A 20,845-nucleotide genomic window follows, 5' to 3' on the forward strand; every position below is an offset into this window, starting at 1 on the left:
AGGAGCAATTCGACCCATCTATGTCAGCATTATGTTTAATTTGAGTCCTTGCTTCTTCCCTTATCTAAATCCATTTCCTAAGTCCTATATATCCTACTCTTTCATTTTCTTGGCCAGACTTCTCATGTATGTATCTATTTATTAGTGACAATCTCTTATTTTTTAGAGCTTGACAGCTCCAGATTTGCTTGACAATAATCCTCCACAATCCAGCCAGTTAACTAGTTGCCAAGCCAACCCTGGCACTGATTGTGCCTGCATCCTCTGGCCTTTTCTCTTCACTGACTTGCCGTTGGCTGGGGTGGCACATTTCAATGAAATGTAGCAACCTTTCAGTAGCTCTTGGGACCTTGGGTACAATTAAAAATTACAGAGCAGATGATCTAAGCGTTCTTTTAGCTGGCCTATCAGAATGCAATAGAGTTTTGAGACCATTCTGCCTTACACCTTACACTTATTTCCTTTTCTGTGACTTCTACAATAAATAAATAAGCTCAATCAGCATAATATTTTCTTGGAATTTCCACAGGAGTTTGCTATTTAATCTTTGAGTAAAGATTAAATTATCTTTCCTACTGCTGACATTAAGCTGATTGCTTTATAGATTTGTTCTGTCTACCTTATATTTATGGTTGTTTGGCAAGGATGTAACGTTGAGATTTTTAAGACACTGGTGAGGCCTGACTTGGAGTATTATGAACAGTTTTGGCTCTCTTATCTAAAAAAGGATGTGCTGACATTGAAGAGAGTTCAAAGGAGGTTCACATAAATGAATCCAGGATTGAAAGGCTTATCATATGAGGAGCGTTTGATGGTACTTGGGCTGTACTCACTGGAATTCAGAAGAATGAGGGAGGATCTCATTGAAACTCATCGAATGTTAAAAGGGTTCTATAGAGCGGATGTGGAGAGAATGTTTCTTTTGGTGGGGGAGTCTAGCACCAGAGGACACAGCATCAGAATAAAGGGACGTCCATTTACAAAGGAGAAGAGGAGGAATTTCTTTAGCTAGATGGTGGTGAATCTGTGGAATTAATTGCCACCGGCAATTGTGGAGGCCAAGTTACAGGGTATGTTTAAGCCAGAGATTGATATATTCTTGATTAGTCAGGGCATAAAGGGATATGGGGAGAAGGTGGGAGGGAAATGGATCAGCCATGATGAAATATTGGAGCAGACTCCATGGGCCGAATGACCCAATTGAGCTCCTATATCTTATGGTCAATAGTCTTTTTACATCCCTTGATAATTTAACAGTAGTTTTTCTTTGCCTTGAAATTGATTTTTATCAATAAATCATTTTGTCATTCTTGTCTTTTTGTTTCATGATTTAGTTATCTTTGATATGTCCCTGCTGACCAGTTTGTTCTTGTTCACAATACAAAATATCTCATCTGGACGCTGGAAATGATCATTTTAAGATTTTTTTGGACCTGTCTGATGTCCTAGATTATTAATATTTTTAATTCTATTTGTTGTTCCAAAGTTTATTCCAGGTCTCTTTCAAGTTAAAACATTGGTCTTTATCTGTCAATTAGTATTTTCAGCCTCATTATGTTATTGTAAAAATGCTCCCCAAATGTGTTTTACTGGTCAGTCTTGGTTCAATTCTCATTACACGTTTGAGCATCATTCACTTTCTTTTTGAGATGTAAACATAATGGATAAGGAGCAAGTCCTCCAAATGTAATAAACACCTGAGTATGCCGACCAACATTTACAACATCTGATAATGCAAAATATTCAAATGTTGTCAATTGATAAGGCATTCAAATTAGAAAGTTCAAATTAAATATATTATCCATATTAGCAAGAGCAGGCATATCAGAGATAGAAGTCTGTCTGAACCGCTACTCTTGATTAATCTTCATCGATGTTAGCTAAAAACTGTAGGCATCGGACATGCCAGGATGATTTTCTCTAGGGATAGTGCTATGACACTAAGCTTTTCACCTCAAATCAATTGTGTGATTTTTAGCAAGCTTTTGGTGGATCTATCTCTAGATAGAGACTTCAGATTACCTGAAGGCTGCCCACATGGAAAATGAGATAGTGTTACTCAAGCTTGTGCTGGACCTCACTGTGACAGTTCAGGAGGCTATAGACCAATAGTGGGAATGGGATGAGGAAATGAAGTGCCAGGAAGTTCAGGATTTTTCTGGAGGACTGAATGCAGGCATTTCACAAAGCAGAATTTGAATTTAAGCTTTGCTTTACATTTTTAGCATCTGAAAGTTGTTTAATTTTTTTAAGAGAATGTTTAAATTGCATTCATCAGAACATTTTCAGCCTGTATGTAGTTCATCAAAGTAGGGGGAATTCTGGATTTAGTTTAATGGAAAAAGCTGTCTAGGTAAAAGTAGAATGGTTTTCTGGTTTTAATTCTGAAAGATTTAACATAATTACAGAACAAGACCCAGATAAAATTAGAATTAAGTATTCTAAATTCAGGAAAGGCTAATTTTACCAGACAAGGAAGCGATTCAGTAAAAGTAGACTGGATGCAGCTAATAGAGGTTTGTCTAAGAGGATTGCAAGGCATTAAAGAAAGACGCTCCAGTATCTGAGGGTGAACAAATCCCAAAAGGATAAAGATTGGACTGCCAAATCTAAAGTCTCCATGAAAACAAGATGTATCAAAGTGGAGAAAAGGAAGCCAGTGTCAGACAAATCCAGAAGAGAATTGGGGTGAAATTAAAAGGGAAATTAGGAAATCAGAAGGCATCACAAAGTGCAGGTAAATAAAAGTGAAGGACATACAAATGTTTCTTATTATTACATAAAGAATAAGAAGATAACTAAGAAAAGATTTCAGTTCATTAGTGACCAAAAATTTAATCTGTGTATGGAAATGGAGGATATCAGTAAGGTCCTTAATGGATATATTGCATCTGTCTTTATAAAAGAAAGGGACATTAAAATGAAAGAATGAAATGGCTGTAATAAACATAGAGTAAACATTAAACACCAGACCTGGCTACCAAAGGAAGGGGAGGAATTAGCAGAGACTTAAACTATAATTTTCCAATATTCTAGTTATTGAAGTAATGCCAGAGAATTAGAGGAATACACATTTGCCTGGGAGCTGTTTGCACTGCATTGTTTTGTACATTTTAATATATTGTTGTATTGTATCATTGGTTATGGAAATGTAATGTGATAAAGTATTAAAGAGAAATCCTGAAAGGTAGCAGGATTGGTCAAAAGGTGGTTATAAAAAATGTATGGGATGTTTTTCAGTCTTGGCATTCGATATAATGGCACAGATAATGCTGGATGGACTGTATATGTGACAACATATTAGACAATGCTGTCTCTTTCCTTTATTGGCAGCTTTGGGTGAATCAGGAAGACACTGTAGATGAAGCCAGTAGCGAGATTCAAAATGGACATCTGGACCCAAACTCTGACTGCCTGTGTCTTGGCAGAAGCATCCAGAACAGAGACCAGATGAGAGCAAATGTCATCAATGAAATAATGAGCACAGAACGGCACTACATTAAGCACCTGAAGGACATCTGTGAGGTAATCCAAACTCCCATTAATGACAACATAAATTACACACAAGCTCTCTGATTTCCACACATTTGTTCTTGGAAGCATTTATTGTTAGTCTTTAAAATGCCATTAAAAGTTCATATCTTAATAATTTATAAATTGTGTATTTGCAGCTGATATTAAAAGCTGCAGTATATTAAAGAGTCATAAGGAATGAATTATCTTGAGTCTTCACACTACACCACTGTGACATTAGCGGAAGTTCAGTGAAATGTGCTTCAATAGTGTTCCATTAACTTTGTGCCACCTGCTGGTAGTTATGGAAGAAAAACCCATAGAAAACTTGCACTTGGTTTTAAACCTCAATCAATATGTCCAAAAATTTAAAAATGAGAAATTCTGTCAAATATTGCTTGTGAATTACACAATTGTCTATTTAAACTTGATCGCCAAACACAAAGTAGCAGCATGGCATTTGTATACATCTGCAGGTCCTTCATATGTTTAATCCACATATGAAAGCCATTGGACATATGCAGTGATGTTGAATGCAATGCAGCATTTATTTTGACGTAACTTGTGCAAAATCGTCCTGCATAGTTACTGCCCACGACAATGCAATCCTGGTATTATGAAGCAAGATTGAAGTGATTGAGGTTATCACGTAAAGGTACTTGACCTTTCTTAGTCAGAATTACAGTGCCCAGTAAAACTTCACTGCCTTTGAGTTTTAATATGAGCTTGCTAAGACTAGCTGTTGTATGTATTGGACAATATGACTGCAGCATTTGATTGGGCCCTCTTAACCATTGCAGCCAATAATAAGAGAATTGTTAGTTCCAATGAGAGTGCCCCTTGGAAACAATATTTAGACATAAAGGCTAAACCTGTAGGCTTGTTTCAGTGGCATTTGGACTTTGGAAAATCAAGAGTGGTATACATCAAACTTATCTAATGTGAATCGTAGTCAGCACCACGTCAGCTCCTTCAGGTTTTTAGTCGGGGAAGCCAAGTCAACTTCCCACTCTTGTTTGGAACCTATTTGCAAATCAACATTGAACACCAGCTATACAAGCATATCACATTTTTGTGTTGGCATTGTACAAACACTGCAGAACACACACTAAGTCCCACAATAACAGACGTTGAAAAGCCAGACCAGTGGTTCTCAGTGAGAATCTTGCAGGCTACTCATGAGAAATAGGGTTAACTTGGCAGCATGTTGCTGTTTACACTGTGCCATATTAATACCTGTAAGCTATTAATCTGAAAATTATATTAACATTTAACTGAGCCTGTTTTTTTTTTGCAATTTGTGGAGATAATCTACATTTCACTATCTATTGTGTATAAAATGTTTGCCTAACTGCACTTCTGAAAGGCCTGACTCTAATGTTCAGATAGGGCACCCTAATCCATGGGCAGAATAAATAGTTCTGTGTAACCTACTTTATTAATTTGTGTAAATATACAAACAAATACTGTAAGTCTCTTCAAAATTCTTGGGAGCACAACAGTGTTTTGTCATTTCCTTGTAACTGAGCTATCAGAGGACCATATGTAATTTCTGTACTCTTTCCACAGACAATATATACTTTCTGAGGTTCTGGTACCCAGAACAGCTGATAGAAATCCGGATTACTCTAACACCAAGGCTTTTTATTGCTGTAGCAACACCTCTATCCTCCAGCTTTAAAGGCCAGCGTTCCACCATTTTGATTATTTTCTGTTTCTACCATATACCTTGATTTGTTAACTTCTAAATAATTTGTGCACACATCTCTTAGAATAGCAAAGTCAGATGGCCCGTGAATCATATCTCTTCTGGTGCACTGAGCATTTGCTGTATACCGTTCCAAAACCCACCTGGCACTCCTGAAAATATTCATGAAATTGGGCAAATATTCATTAGGTTTAGAGTGCATGCTTTGCACAGATTCATGCACTAAAATGGGGCCTGAGCAGGTCCCAGTGGGAGCGTATGGCGAGTTCACAGCTGCTGTGCCATTGCTGTATTGATGCAAAGGGCTCTCTCCATGATGACTCTGATGAGCTATAGAAAAGGCTGCAATGGAAGCCAGGGAGTACTTTTGAGCAGATGGATGGAACAATTTCAAACATTTACTTAGGGGTAGACCACACCTGCCCTGCCTTTCGTGGTTTATTTCTATCACTTCTAATATCCAGAGGCATATCTTTCTTTGTTTTGAATGCAATCAATTTTTGACCCTCTACAGTTCTCTGAAGCAGAGGATTTTTAAAATTCTTTGACTTGAAGAAATTTCTCTACATTTCCTTATTTTGAGAGTGACTCTATTTCTTGTCTCCTGATGACGAGAGGTCAGGTTGGATTTTATTGTATTTTTCAATGAGGCCTTCTCTCATTCATGTGAGCACAAAATAATAAAGCTGTGGCTTATTCCATCCCTCTTCATGCATCAGACCTGACATCCCAGGAATTGGCATGGTGGAACCTTGCTGCACTCCTCTTCAAAAAAAGTGCATCATTTTTGTTTTTTACAAACACTGTACATAGAGACCAAATACCACACCATGTGGGTATACCTCACATGATAATTGCCTGAATTGATTCCCAGGTCACAAAGGCCCACAAATATCTTTAAGGGAATCTTATTTCCACCTTCTGAGGTGTGTTGGTGTAAAGCAAGCTCATTTTGTTGTCCTTTTGCCTCTGAATTAAGTTTTACTTCAGAGAAATGAGCTCAAAGGCCAGACTGCACGTGTAATCTTATGTTATCAGCAAGGTGCGGGCGTATCACAGAGGATGAGATCGAAGCTTGCAGACAGCAATTGATTTGGGAAATAACTCTGGTGAAGTAACACTGATGAAAGCTCCACTAATTAACCTTTTCATACAGGTGACTGCAGAATACTAAGGCTGGAAGATACTGTATGAAAAATATCGATACCACTGTGCAAATAGTTTAATTGCCTACTCACTTTACACCCACACCATGTAATCCTAGTTTTATTATGAGCGAACGTTTGAGGGCTGCAGATTGCCCTAGAGCAGCTATATCAGAAGAACGGCAGCGCCACAAGGTGGATCATAACAACAGGTCCCCTGGCTAGTTTGACAACAGTACTATCTGACTTCGAAATAATCACTGGCAAAATATAACCTGGAGGAAATTGCTTTAATATACAATTTGTTCATAGAAATTGTGCACATGTAGGACCAAATTTAAGGAAAAATGTTTGCGTTTTTATTGTTTAGAAAGTAAGATTGCTTTTAGATCCAAAGTGAATTTTTAAGTGAAATCTTTGAACATTTTTTTACCTATTGCTTAATCTACAACCAATTATTTTTATTATAATTTATCCCAACTGCATACAATGTTGCATAGTCTTTTGTTTGGAGCAACACAGCAAGTCAGTTTATTCCTGTGGAATGGGATAAACAGTCAACATTTCAGGCTGCAGACCCTTCATCAGGACTGGAAAAGAAGGAGAAGGAAATCAGAATGAGAAAGTTGGGGGGGGTGGGAGGAGGGAAGGAGGGGAAGGAATAGAAGCTCGAAGGTGATTGATGAAGCCAGGTGAATGGAGGACGGGGGATGAAGATGGAAGCTGGGAGGTGATAGGTGGAAAAGGTAAAGAGCTGAAGAAGAAGGAATCGGATAGGAGAGGAGAAAGGGAAGTGGGGGGGTCACCAGGGGGAAGTGATAGGCAGGTAAGAAGAAGAGAAGAGGTAAGAGGTGAATGGAAGAAGTGGGAAGGGTAAGAGGAAAAATGACTGGAAGTTAGAGATATTGATGTTCACGCTATCAGGTTGGAGGCTACCCAGAAGGAATATGATGTGTTGCTCCTCCAACAAGAGAGAAGCCTCTTCGTTGCAGTAGGGGAGACTATGGACCAAAATATGGGAATGGGGATTGGAATTAAAATGGTTGGCCACCAGGCTTCTTCCCACTCTTTTCCTGTCCTGATGAATGTTCTCGACCCAAAGTGTCAACTGTTTATTCCTTTCTATCGATGCTGCCAGACCTGCTGAGTTCCTCCAGCAGTTTGTGTGTGTTGCTCTGGATTTCTAGCATCATCAGAAGCTCTTGTGTTTATGTCTTGGATATCTGGCTTTTGATCTGCTCTCCCATGTCCTTACTAATTCACTAAATTGTCTCTGCAGTAAACAACTGATTGTGCTCTGTGAATTCAAGCACATCCCATCATTCCTTTTCTTTGCTGCTCAAAGTTACTTTAAATTCCAGTTTATTGAGCTTCAGCTTTAGTCATAGCTTATTCTCAGGGACTTCATCAAGAGCCTTTTTACAGATCAATGTAACTGAGATTCATGGGCATTTCCCCATTCATTAATAGTCACACTAATGAAACCATTGGTTAGACTGCACTTGAAACACAATGTATGTTTCTGGTCACCACACTCTAGAAAGGATGTGATTGCACTGGAGAGATGGCAGAAGGTTTTTGCCTGGATCGGAGGACTTTAGTTATAGGGAGAGATTGGGCAGGATAACCTCTTTTTCCTTGCAAGAAAGGAGGCTGTGTGGTGTTTTGGTAGTAGTATATTAGATTATGAAAAGTAGACAAAGAGTGGTTACACAGAATCTTTTTCCATGTCAGTGGTATCAAAAACAAAAGAATACAGTTATGAGGTAAGAGGAAGGAGATTTAAAGAAGTTCTTGTGGGTAAATTTATTTTGCAGAGATTGGTTAATATCTGAAACCTATTGCAAGAAAATGTGGTGGAATTCAATACAGTTAATATGTTTAAAAAGCATTTAGAGAGACACTTAAATAGGCAAGTCACAGAATGATATGGGGCTGAGGAAATATGAGAATAGTATAAATGGGTAAAAAGGTTGGGAGGGATGGAGTCAGCTGAGGGGCTATTTCTGTGCTACATAACTCAATAATTTTATGACACTTTGGAAAATTCAGTCATGGTCATCAGGCAAGACCAACCCTCTATAATTCATGCCAAATCACTTTGAAAGTGATTTGATCCAATGAATATTCTTGAGGTAGAGATTTTAGTAATACTTTTCAATAGTAGTTACACTATTCAATAACTCTTTGTTATCCCAATTGTCTGAATGTAGTTGTGTACCATGTGATGTTCTTCAATGCAATTGAAGAGTTGCCTGAATAGTGAGATCTTTTTAGATGCCCAAACTTACACCAGCAACATCCTTATCTAATCCCTTTAAAAACCTGGGATAGAAAATGTTCACATTTTGGTCATTTATTATTTCGTTCAATTATTTTTCATTATGTTAATTTATTTGAAAATTCAGGAGACTCAATTCTGTGACTTGGCTGTACATGTTATCCAGACGTTACTATTCTTTAAAAAAAACTACATGGATATCTGAAGAATTAGTTTCGTAGAGACTGACTGCCTTATTTCTAACTAATCATTACCTTGAATTAACTTGCTCTTTCATGCAAATCAAGTTTGCCACAGACATATAATTGTTATTTTTTTCTTATAGGGGTACCTCAAACAATGCAGGAAGCGCAGAGACATGTTTAGCGATGAACAGTTGAAAGTCATTTTTGGAAATATTGAAGACATTTATAGATTTCAGATGAGTTTTGTCAGAGACCTGGAGAAGCAGTATAACAAGGAAGATCCTCATCTGAGTGAAATTGGACCATGCTTCTTAGAACATGTAAAGTATATTCTGTAATCATTTGGGTTTTCTTTTTGTTTCTGTTCTTGTCTTGTATTTTTACATTTATACTTGAAATACATTGCAAGCATATCCTAATGTTGTTTTGTTTATTTTAGCGATATTGGACAAAATGTTTCTGGCTGCTAGCTTAATGAAAACATTAACCCCATTAAAACTGGTTTTAATTGATTTGCGGACAATGCAATCTCAAATTCATTAGAAATATTACATTTCACAATTTCAGTTTGTTTAGTTCTATTAACATTATAACGAACAGTTATAACAAAAAAAAGAAAAACAAAGTAAAAAAGTACAAAAGCCATCGATTGCCTTATATTCTTCCTTTTTAAATGTATTCTCACTTTAATCACATTTCTTACTCAAAACCAGTAAAGCCTTCAATGTACAAATTGTTTAAAAATACTCCTGATATTTCTAATTATTTTTGTACCGTCCAACAACTTTGTCCAATCCTCTTTTTATTAATATTCTGGTAAGTAGAAGTAATAGATTAAAGCTCACTGCAGAGGGAAATGTTCTTATTTTTTGTGTAAATGAGTGTGCATTTCAAATATGCTTGAACATCAAATGAAAGGGCTGAACGTCTGGAAGAAGTAAGTTTGGTTCATTGTTCATGAATTAAAATTCATAGAAAGTTAAATGAGGATTGTTACAATAGTCCTTTACATACATATCCCACTGGATGATTAGATATAACTAGGTAAAAAATGGAAAATCTACCAATTGTCTAACAACCATTGTCAGCAACAGAAATAATATTTGATTAGCAGTTTGATGTTGTAAAATCTCCCATGGTGCATTGCAGAGGAGACTGACATAGGTGCTCAAAACGCAAGACGTGCTTAAAGACAAACAAAAATCTGCAGACGCTGGAAATCTAAGTAACACACACAAAATGCTGGAGGATCTCAGCAGGCCAGGCAAAGAGTATAGTCGCCCTTTCAGGCCGAGATCCTTCATCAGGACAGGATGAATCCTGGTGAAATTTCTCAGCCTGAAATGTGGACTATGCTCTTTTCCATAGATGCTGCCTGGCCTGCTGAGTTCTTGCAGCATTTTGTATGTGTTGATGCGATTAAAGAAGAAGATTTTTAAAAACATCAAGCAGGAAAGAGAAATTGAAAGTTTTAGGGAGATACTTTCAGAGACTTTGGCCTTGTTGTTGAAATCACGGCTCAGTTAGAATCTGAAGTCCCCAAGAGGCCAGTGTTGATGAAGAATGATAGCTTCAATGGATACCTTGGAGGTTGTGGAAATGGAGTTCATCAAGAAAGGATTAGGTATGGCAGGATGAGAATTATAAATGTAGATAAGAATATGAAAGCTGAGATGTTGCTTTACAAGAAACTAAACAATGAGTGATGAATGAATTGGTGCATGTTAGCACTAGAAGATTGTGTTTCTGGAGGCACTTGAGGTACAGATGAAGATTTTGGCAGGCAGGAAAGTTGTACCTGCATGCAATTTGTTGCTAAGTAGTTGGGCAGATCACTGGTGCCTATATTCACCGTGCAAAAGAATAACATTTAAATAGCATTGTTCACAATTTATTGTAAAAACTTTATACCCAATAAGTTATTGGACATTTAATCATTGTCAAGCATTAAGAAACTTGCCACCAATTTGCACATAGCAATGTCCCAAAAACAGCTGGGTAAACAGAAGGGCGGCACGGTAGCATAGTGGTTAGCCCAATGCTTTACAACAGGGGTCCCCAACCTTTTCTGCATTGCGGACCAGTTTAATATTGACAATATTCTTGCGGACAGGCCGACCTGGGGGGGAGGGGGGGGGAGTGTTGCCAACAGACAAGAGTAGCAGTCAAATACATTGTTTGCCCTGAGAAAGACTACAATGACCATGAAGCCATGCACGGGCACCTGTGTGCGCAATCGTGTACATGCCAATTTTTTCTCTACAAATCATTTTTGTCAATTCTGTTCGGGGAGGTGGGGGGTGTTAATCATGACCGGAATATAGGTGGTAAGTGGCTAATACACTCAATTTCATTTCTAAAAGGCTTTATCTAACGAATTTAATATCAAACACACAGCACATATTTTCCTCGCATGAATATAGTGATAAGTCAATTATCAGGGGAGCTTGAAGTAGGTGTTGAACAAACTTCCAGTAGAAGTAGTAGAGGCAGTAGTAGATATTATACTTAAAGAAAAATTGGATAGCTATATGGACAGGAAAGGAATGGAGGGTTATGGGCTGAGTGCAGGTTGGTGGGACTAGGTGAGAGTAGCGTTTGGCACGGACTAGCAGGGCAAAGGTGGCCTGTTTCCGTACTGTAATTGTTATATGGTTATTCACTTATAAGTCAATAGCATCATAACATTTTAAGTAACGTTTGGATATTAAACACACAGCACATATTTTCCCCGTATGAACTTATAAAATCATTGCAACACACCAATATTGCTGAATCAGTGGGAGCCCTGGGCTTGTTTCCCTGCAACAAGACAATGATGGGAGACAGCGATACTCGAAGGGGGTTCCTAATATCCAGTCTATTCCGCAATTTAGTTTTCCTTGCATTCATTGCAGAAAACCCCGCTTCGCAGAGATATGTTGGAAATGGAAGCAACGTTTTCAGTGCTTTCATGGCTATCTCAGGATATTTAGCCTTGACTTTGATCCGGAATGCCGGACATACATACTTTTCAGCCTGCCATCATCTGAAAGCTCCAGGAGTTGATCTCCTTCCTGCGCTGACATGGATGATGCGCGGGTAATGACCTCGCGTGCATTCAAGCTCAACAGTGGGCGTGACAGGGAATGAGGAAAGGTTTCCTCGCGGCCCGGAGGTTGGGGACCGCTGCTTTATGATACCAATGATCCCAGGTTCAATTCCCACCAATGTCTAAGGAGTTTATATGTTCTCCCCTTGACCTCGTGGGTTTGGCTGGGTGCTCTGGTTTTCTCCCATAAGCCGCAGATGCAGCAAATTTTCCTGTGAATTAAACTGGGATTAAACTGGGGGTTGCTGAGAGTGGTAGCTCAAAGGGCCTTTTCATTGCTGTATCTCAATTAATAAATAGTGGCTCCAAATAATGGCTTCTGTGCAGTGATAGCAGTTATAAAATTAGTATTGGGAGGAGCAGACAAGAAGTTTGTGCCTTGGCACCCTTACATCCACGTGAGAGAGCCCTAGCTTAACATCTCAGTGCAGAGACTGCACCTCTGAAATACAGTATTTTTACATTTACGAGTGTGAGGTGTTAGTCTGGATTTTTATACTCAGCCCTCTGGAGGAGGGCCTGAATCTACATTTTGTTTGTAGCAAGAATGCAACTATGAACCTTGGTTAACACCATCTCATCCAAAGGAGTGGTGGATGGATACATTAAGTTTTGCTGCTGCAAGCTAAGGATTAGACACAAAGGATGAAATACAATATATTGTTTGAATTATTATGATCACATCCCTGTCATCTGTGCTGCCTACTTCTAAAATATTATTCTGTCAGCTCACAAACCTAATCATCAGCCTTTTTACTGCACTTCTCATACGTATTTGTTATATTTATTTGTAGCAAGATGGATTTTGGATTTATTCAGAGTACTGTAATAATCATCTAGACGCATGCATGGAGCTGTCTAAGCTGATGAAGGATGGCAGATATCAGCATTTTTTTGAGGCTTGTCGTCTCCTGCAGCAAATGATTGACATTGCCATCGATGGTTTTCTCCTCACTCCCGTGCAAAAGATCTGCAAATACCCACTGCAACTTGCAGAACTGCTCAAGTATACAGCATTGGAACATAGGTAAGAACTGCAAGACAAATGCTTTATACACAATACCATTGGTTTGTTAATATTACTCTGACCAATTTCTTGCTTCAGTAACTATGTGATCTAAAAAAGGTGCTTCAGGTTTGAGTGGCAATTGCACCTCACTCCATCAAGACTTGAAGCTTTAAGAAGGAAATTGAAGAAGGTATATAGCACTTTAATGTCTGCAAAATACTAACACAGCATGAGAGATATAATGAATGATGTGGAAACTACATTTCAAATATCCAAATGCATGCCACTTCCAAAATGATTTTGTCTCCTGAACTACTTGATAGAATTTGTGCTTTCCTTAAAGTTTTTCTGTATTTTATAGCTATCTGAAGAAGGTGAATCTCAGAGTTGTATTCTGCAGACATACTTTGATAATAAAATGAACCTTTGAATATTTGAACCTTTAAGTTACCAAGGCTTATCTGAAGAAACACTTGAGGCTTGAGGCTAAGTGAGTAATGTTGCCCCTAGTTCTCCCAGTTTCCAATGGATTCAAAACAGGAAAACTGATAAACATTTGATGCGTTGTTCTTTATTTTGAGTTTGGAAGGAAGCAGCTCATGTCATGTGAGTGCTCATTAATGGGAAGTCAATGAAATGTTCTACTTGTGCAGCAAATGTCAATTTAAAATGAGGTGAACTGAAGAATCCACAGGTTTCTGCTTCTCAGCAATCTGGACGAGGCTCATAACTTGAAACATAAAGCTGGAGAAGATGAGCAGTTGGCAGTTTTGTTTATGTGGTTCACCAGTCTTTTATCAGAAGAAAGAAAGGATATTGATCATATTAATGTCCATAAACAGATATTGGAGATGGTATGGATTTCATTTAAAGCTATTGTACGCTTATTTTTGTTCTGTCATGCTTTCCCCTTTCTCACCTTCTGCATACCACCTTGGCTGAACAGAGGAGCATTTTTAGTAATAGACTAAGACAGCTGCACTACTCCAAAGAGTACTATATGAGGTCGTTCTTACCCTCGGCCATTAGGTTCTATAATAAGTCAATCTATAGCCGGGGAAGTGGTGACCCTCTCCTGTTAGACTGTTTGAGGCAACTTATTTTTTATTCTTTCTACTTCTCTTCTATTATTTGTATATCTGTGCACTTGTAATGCTATTGTGACACTGTAATTTCCTTTGGAATCGATAAAGTATCTATCATTTTTTTAAACTTTTGTTCATCTTTCCTCGCCTTTACTTATTTGCTATTTCCTTTATTGTATCATTTTCCTTCTTTCTGTTTCTGTATGGTAGTTTTATCTTTTTAGTTCTTATTTTTATGTATCCCTGCTTTCCCCGCATTTTATTTGTTTTTCATAATTTCTCTTTGTTGCTGTCATTCAGTACTTGTTCTGTTTTCCTGGGTTCTTAAATTTATCCCATGTTATGCACCGTATTCCTATCTTTAAGGTCTAATCATGAACCCCATCTCTTTCTTCTTATGCATATCCTCTTACCTAGAAACCATGGATTAGACATTAGGTCCTTAATGATATAGTAAATAATGAATAGTGAAACTCAAACTAGAATTAAATTTTATATATTTTTTCTAAGGTGCATCCTTTAGAGAAAGCTGAGTTAAAAAGAACTAAAATGAGATGGAAATTTTCCGTCTCACCACAGTTGATGAGCCTGAAGTGCATTTAGAAAGCAAAATTATCTTTTGAAGTGCAGGGAGTGCAGGATCATTATCAGTGAGTTTCTGAGTTGCGTTGATCAGGTCTGATAGCTGGTTGCAGCAATATCTCATTTTGCAAAGTGGCAGAAATGATGATTGTCATCAGATTTGTTTCATTCTTGGAAGGGTTCACATTTTGAGGCAAGCATTCAGGATCCAGGCTGACTTGCTTCCACTCTGAATCTGTGGATTTTGAGATAGCTGATGAGGGCAGTGTTGGACCTGCAGACCCTATTGTAGATAGAGCAAGAGGTGCTTGGTGAAGTGGATAGATAGGTGGTTTAGGAAGTGATGTTCCCCTTCCACATAACTGATGACTTTGTCTATGCTCCCACTGTCAACCCAATGTCAAAGTCAACTTAAAGGCACAATGCTGTTAGAACTCAACTACTGTCCAGTTATCCATTCGATAGTGATGAATGAGATGGGTTCTGTTTTATTCTTTCCCTTAATAACTCAAGAGTTGTAAGGACAATTTTAGGACATAATGAAAATAACAGCCAGCGCTGCACAGGCTAAATTGAACATTGGATAATCCTAATCTGGTCTATTGTTTAATACAGTACTGGACAGGTTGCATGCGGGATGAACCAGTCAAGAAGATCGCTGGTTCATCTTAACAGGACAAGTAAAGCTAAGAACTAGTTACATGTACAACGAAGGGAATGATTTCACACTCTATCCAACAAAGGGAATGATTTCACACTCTATCCCTATGTGACATGGTAGAATGAAATTCTTGTTTGATCCTCTGCATGATTTCTGTGAATTAAATACTAAAAGTCCTGAGAAGGCATTTTAGAAAACCACATGTATCATTAATTAACAGAAAGTGATGGAATTGAGAAATGAATCACATTACCTAGATCTTTGGTATTATTTTTTCATGAAGTTTATATTCCCTGAAGGACATCTTCCCATTCAGAATCATTCTTGTTAAATTCTTGGTGATTTTTTTTTTCTCTGAGTTGGTGTTTCAATTAGGAAGATGAAAATAATCTTGAGGCAGTGCCGAACATCATTCCTTCTCAATAATCAGACGTGCTTCTCAACATCTTTGTTTCTACTCTTCACCCACACAGACTTTCAAAAACGTCTTCTGTTCTGAATCTCAGTATGTTAGATGGCAACTTAAAATTTCTTTTAAGAACAATGAAGGATCTTTCTTTGAAACAATATTTTGATGTTAATTCTGTGCTTGTCACATCAGGTGAAGAATGTTAGCTGAAATACTCATTGTTATGGGCGATCCTATCTCAGTTCATTTCAAGTAAAGCAGGCCCAATTTCACCTCTTATATTGCATAATATAAACCCAATAAGATTATATCTGCTTCACTGAGCCTCAGAAGAAGAGGTAATCTTTTACTTTGAATTGATTTAGAGGTTACCAAATCAAACGGAACTTTGTGAGATGACCTCTTATTCTTTGCGAATTATAATGAAACTGCAGAATTATTTCAGGCAAGACTATTATAGTCTTCAGATGTAGGCTACTGTCTCTCATCAGTCCAAACTGGATTTATTTAAAAACTTGATCTCAGATCTGAAAGCTTTGTTTCTTTTGAAGAATTTTTTCAGTTTGTGTTGAACACAGATCATACAGCATTGTTTATTTCAGTGTAATGTAATGGAAAGTGTACTCACTGAGGACTGAAACATACTAATAATCATTTACATGTTGTTATTCTTTGGTCTGGATACTCGATGGTGCCCTTTTTCAAGCTGGTTTGTGCATCTGAATGATTTCCATATTAGATGCTCATCAAATTGCATTATGCTGCTTTTGGAGTATTTTGGGGATTATTAGACTGCAGTGACTATTGCTGTTAATCCCTGCACAACGAGGTTGTATTCTTTGGACCATTTTCATCAACGGTCAGGACAACTACCACTACCACTGGCACCCTCTCCCACATATTTCTCAAACTTACGCATGTATTGATCTCCTGATCACCCAAACCCTGATATCCACCACAGATTTCCCTCCAACCCAGCAGCTCAAGATGCCCCTGACCCAGCAGTTGAGATCCCACTATCTGCTGATGTGCCATAGTCCCCTACTTGATTACGGATTCCTGCATCACAACCAGCCCCTACTCCCCAGCTTCTGATTCTGATTGCAGTTGCCACCATCACTCCAGGCCCGGCTTCTGATTGCTGTCCTGACCTCCTCACGTCTCAGCCATTTGCCTCATAACCAAAAATATTCCAGGCTTCAATTCAGTCTTTGACTGAATCCCCTCTCTGCGGAATCTGTTTGCACACCCTTTCCAGTCATTTATGCTAGGCAAGAATAATGTCTCCAGCCTCCGCACTTTCCATCTGATTCTTTAGTCATTTTGTTTCTACAAGAGTTATCCATCCCTTTTTTTAATTCTGTTCCAGTGACTATAGATATGTTGCTGCAGCTTTGGCAGTCATGAGGAATGTGACTCAACAAATCAATGAACGCAAACGAAGGTTGGAAAATATCGACAAGATGGCTCAGTGGCAAGCTTCAGTCCTCGAATGGGAGGTAGGGTTTTCGTTCTGACTTGTGATGTTGATGTTAATATTCTCGTGTTAGATTCCATTCTAAAGTTTGGGTTAGTACTCTACCACAGTATTTTATTTTGATATAATATTAAACAATTTATACTTAAATAATACAACCACAAAGTACAGGTTTTTAACATTACAGTATAAGAACCTGCATGTATTTTGAATGTCAGAGTCGTAATTATAATGATAGCCCACATTTTTAAGATACTTACTTTCTATAACTTTATCTGTCTTTATAAGCTTCCCCAAACACAGGATCTTTTTCAATCAAATGAGAAAATCCATAGAAAACATTTGTTCAGTCACACACCACAAGAGATTCTGCAGATGCTGGGAATTCGAAGTAATATACACAAAATTCCGGAGTAAATTAGCAGGTCGGGCAGCATCTGTGGAGACGAATAATGAATCGATGTTTTGGGCTGAGAACCTTCATCAGGACTGATAAAGGGTCTCACCTGAAACGTCGACTCTTTATTCTTCTCCATAGGTGCTGCCTGACCTGTTGAGTTTCCCCCATACCTTGCGTATGTTCAACCATGCATTTTTTGGTTCTCCTTATTCAAACTATCGAAGTACTTGCTTTCTCTTTCACTGACAAAAGTCCTTCTCCTACCGTTCTTATTTGGGAACCCTTTCTTGTGCACTGGGACACTGTCTTGTGCTTTTTGGATGTATCATTTCTTGTAGTCTTGTCATTTCACAAATATTCCCAAAATAATAAATGCCTACTTGTCTCAGAATCTGTACCAATGAGTAAAATTAATTCTCCTCTTTTCCCTTTCATCATAATTTCTTACTTGTCTTTTTTTAACTTCCCCCGCCACGATAGTATCTTGCAGTAAAGTCGTACGTCTATCGAAAATACAATTTCACAGGCTTTTGAAAATTTAATGAAAGTTTAAAATGTTTAAAATCTTCCCAAATTTCGCTACATTTTTAATCTTAAATTAAGCAATCACAGAGAAATACAGATAGATCTGGGGCCTTCAGCCTAGTGAAATCCATACCAACCATGGAGCTACCAGCTAGTCCCAATTTAACCAGTCATCCTAGTTGTTTGAAGGAATTGAGACTGTAATAATTAGCTGAAATAGGCCATACTGCTCGTTGATGCTGCCTCATCATTCCAAAAGATTGAAGCAATTCTAAAACCAGACCACTCATCCACTGAACTTTACACTCCTTGATTTCTTTAAATGTTATGACCTATTCATCTCAATGTCAAATGTATCCAGTGTTTGAGGATAGAGGGACTTGTTCTGCTTTGACAGAGTGCAGGCCTGCCTCAGCAGAATGGTGGTGAGATTCTACCCCAAGCTCACTAGTTGTCAAGGGTATTCATCTGATTCAGAAAATTTTGGAACTGATTAATGATATTGTCACAAGAATATTTTAAATGTGTTTATCTTTAACATAGCTCATACTCAAAAAAAACCCTTAAAAAATGATAAACTTTCCTTTTAGTATCAGTATCTCATTCTCCTTGAGCTGCTGTGTAATAGGTTCACCTGCAGTCAATGATGCAACAGGGCAGAAGCTGCTGCGGTGAGTCTAATCCCACGGCTGGAAACTGGCACTTCAGCAGGCACCACAAATAGGCCCCAGCATGGGTGCTAAGTCCAGGACAGTGGTTCCACACCTAAGAGTGGTTCTTAAATTTTAGTATTTCATTATCTGCCTTCGTCAGAAGAATTGAATGAGGGCTGAATTATAATGCTGTTTTTGTTTAGAAGGTTTTTCTTCCTTTAATGAAAAGGTTTTTTTTATCATGGGCTACTGGTCTTCAAATGGCCTTGTGTCACTGCCCATAAAGTTACAGGTTAATAAAATGTCAAATTTCATTGCCACTCAGTTTTATTGAAGTAGGAATAACAACTTTGGCAGTCATCCCAGGGATTGAGATATTATTAGAAACATTCCAGCATTCTTATAAATCAGGCTGACAGTCCCAGATGGTCGGAAGATTCAGAGCCATTATACAATTAGTAAAAAACTTGTCAATCGTTTATTAATAGATGTGCCAGTAATAGGTATTGGACCCTATCATGCACAAAGGTGGTGATTATCTCATTCCAGCTTGATGATTTTTATTTCACATTTGCTTACCTATTTTCTCTACCTCCTTCTGAAAATGTGGATAAATAGCTGGAGTTTCACAGATGTTCATTATTTTCTGGGACTTTTTCCATTCTCGTGCACGTCATAATAAGCGTTGGCAAGCAGTTGCAATTTCACCCAAGCAAGAGTACGACATGCAGTGATTTTATTTCTGCTCCAGTTATCAGCAAGTAAACATTCTGAGAATAGAAGCCAGAACCCAACTGGTCATTATACTTCAGGTCAGTCTAAAGGGAGTTCATTGAGTATGAGGTACGCTTTCAGAAATCCTACTTCTGTTCTTCATTTGCAAGGACCTACAGATGACTTTTTACCTTATATTAATGTTCAATTTGTTATATCATTCATGGGATGTGGGAAATGGAACAAAAGAACCTCTGATCATCATCTTCATTATCTGTCCTTGCAGAACAGTGATGAGGAGGTATTTCTTTAGCGAGAGGGTGCTGCACCTGTGGAATTCATTGCCACAGATTGCTCTGGAGGACACTGGGTAAATTTAAAGTGGAGTTTGATTGGTTCTTGATTAGTAAGGTTGTCAAAGATTATGGCAAGGTTGGGGAATAGGGTTGAGATAGAATAATAAATCAGCCATGATCAAATGGCAGAGCAGACCTGTTGGATTGAATGGCTTAATTCTACTGCTATGTCTCATGGTCTATGGTCTTATCTTTTGACTTATGGAAAGCTAGGCTGTGGGACAATGCTAAGCTGGTTTAGAATGAACTTTATTTTGCATCAAATGCATAAGTGACTTGGAATGCTGATGCTGGGAGCTTGAAATGTGCAAGTTTTCAGTTTATCGTCATTGTCAGAAAAAAATATTATCAGCATTGCTGCTCTGTAATGTTGAGAGTTATCAAATAGAATATCTTTTCACCTCATCACTATGGAATGGAGATCACCAGAACAAATATGAGTAATGTCAGGTCAGCTTAGTTGTGGACTTTCAAAGAGAAGAGATTTTGTGGTTATGTCTATCATTGGCTGCCAGGAGACAGAAGCAAATATTCAAGCCTGTTGAACTAGGCGCTCGACCCTATTGACAGCTGATTGAATTTAGAGGTAAAGAATCATAAACACTTTTGGTGTTGGTATTGATTTATTATTGTCACATGATGCAGTGTGCCTTGCATACTGTTAGACAGATCAAATTATTCCACAGTGCATTGAGCTGCAATAACAATGCAGAATAAGGGGTAAAAGCTGCCAAAAAATTGCAGTGCAGGTAAATGAGATCGATCGTGAGCCCATCTTATCGTACAAGAGATCCGTTCAAGAGTGGGATAGAAGCTGTTCTTGAACTTGGTGGTATGTGCTTTCAGACTTTTGTATCTTCTGCCCGATGGTAGTGGAGAAAAGGGAGAAAGCCTGGTTTGGGTAGGATTTTTGGTTATGATGGCTGCCTCACTAAGGTAGTGAGAGTATAGACAGTCTATTAAAGGGAGGCTGGTTCCTGTGATATGCTGAGGTGTCTTCACAGTTCTCTGCAGTTTCTTGAAGTCCCATGCAGAGCAGCTGCCATACCAG

General features: G+C 38.2%; 1 protein-coding gene across 2 annotated transcripts in view; it reads left to right on the forward strand.

The window, feature by feature from the left end:
- The window catches only part of LOC140204573 (rho guanine nucleotide exchange factor 9), a 247,829-nt gene that overhangs the window by 127,443 nt on the left and 99,541 nt on the right, over positions 1 to 20,845 (forward strand). For both annotated transcript variants that reach the window (XM_072271292.1, XM_072271293.1), the window contains 4 exons: positions 3,334 to 3,525; positions 8,973 to 9,152; positions 12,718 to 12,950; positions 17,039 to 17,168. In XM_072271292.1, the coding sequence (XP_072127393.1) occupies positions 3,334 to 3,525; positions 8,973 to 9,152; positions 12,718 to 12,950; positions 17,039 to 17,168 (735 nt within the window). The remainder of the gene's footprint in view (positions 1 to 3,333; positions 3,526 to 8,972; positions 9,153 to 12,717; positions 12,951 to 17,038; positions 17,169 to 20,845) is intronic.

The sequence above is a fragment of the Mobula birostris genome, chromosome 10, assembly GCF_030028105.1.
Source record: "Mobula birostris isolate sMobBir1 chromosome 10, sMobBir1.hap1, whole genome shotgun sequence".
NCBI lineage: Eukaryota > Metazoa > Chordata > Chondrichthyes > Myliobatiformes > Myliobatidae > Mobula > Mobula birostris.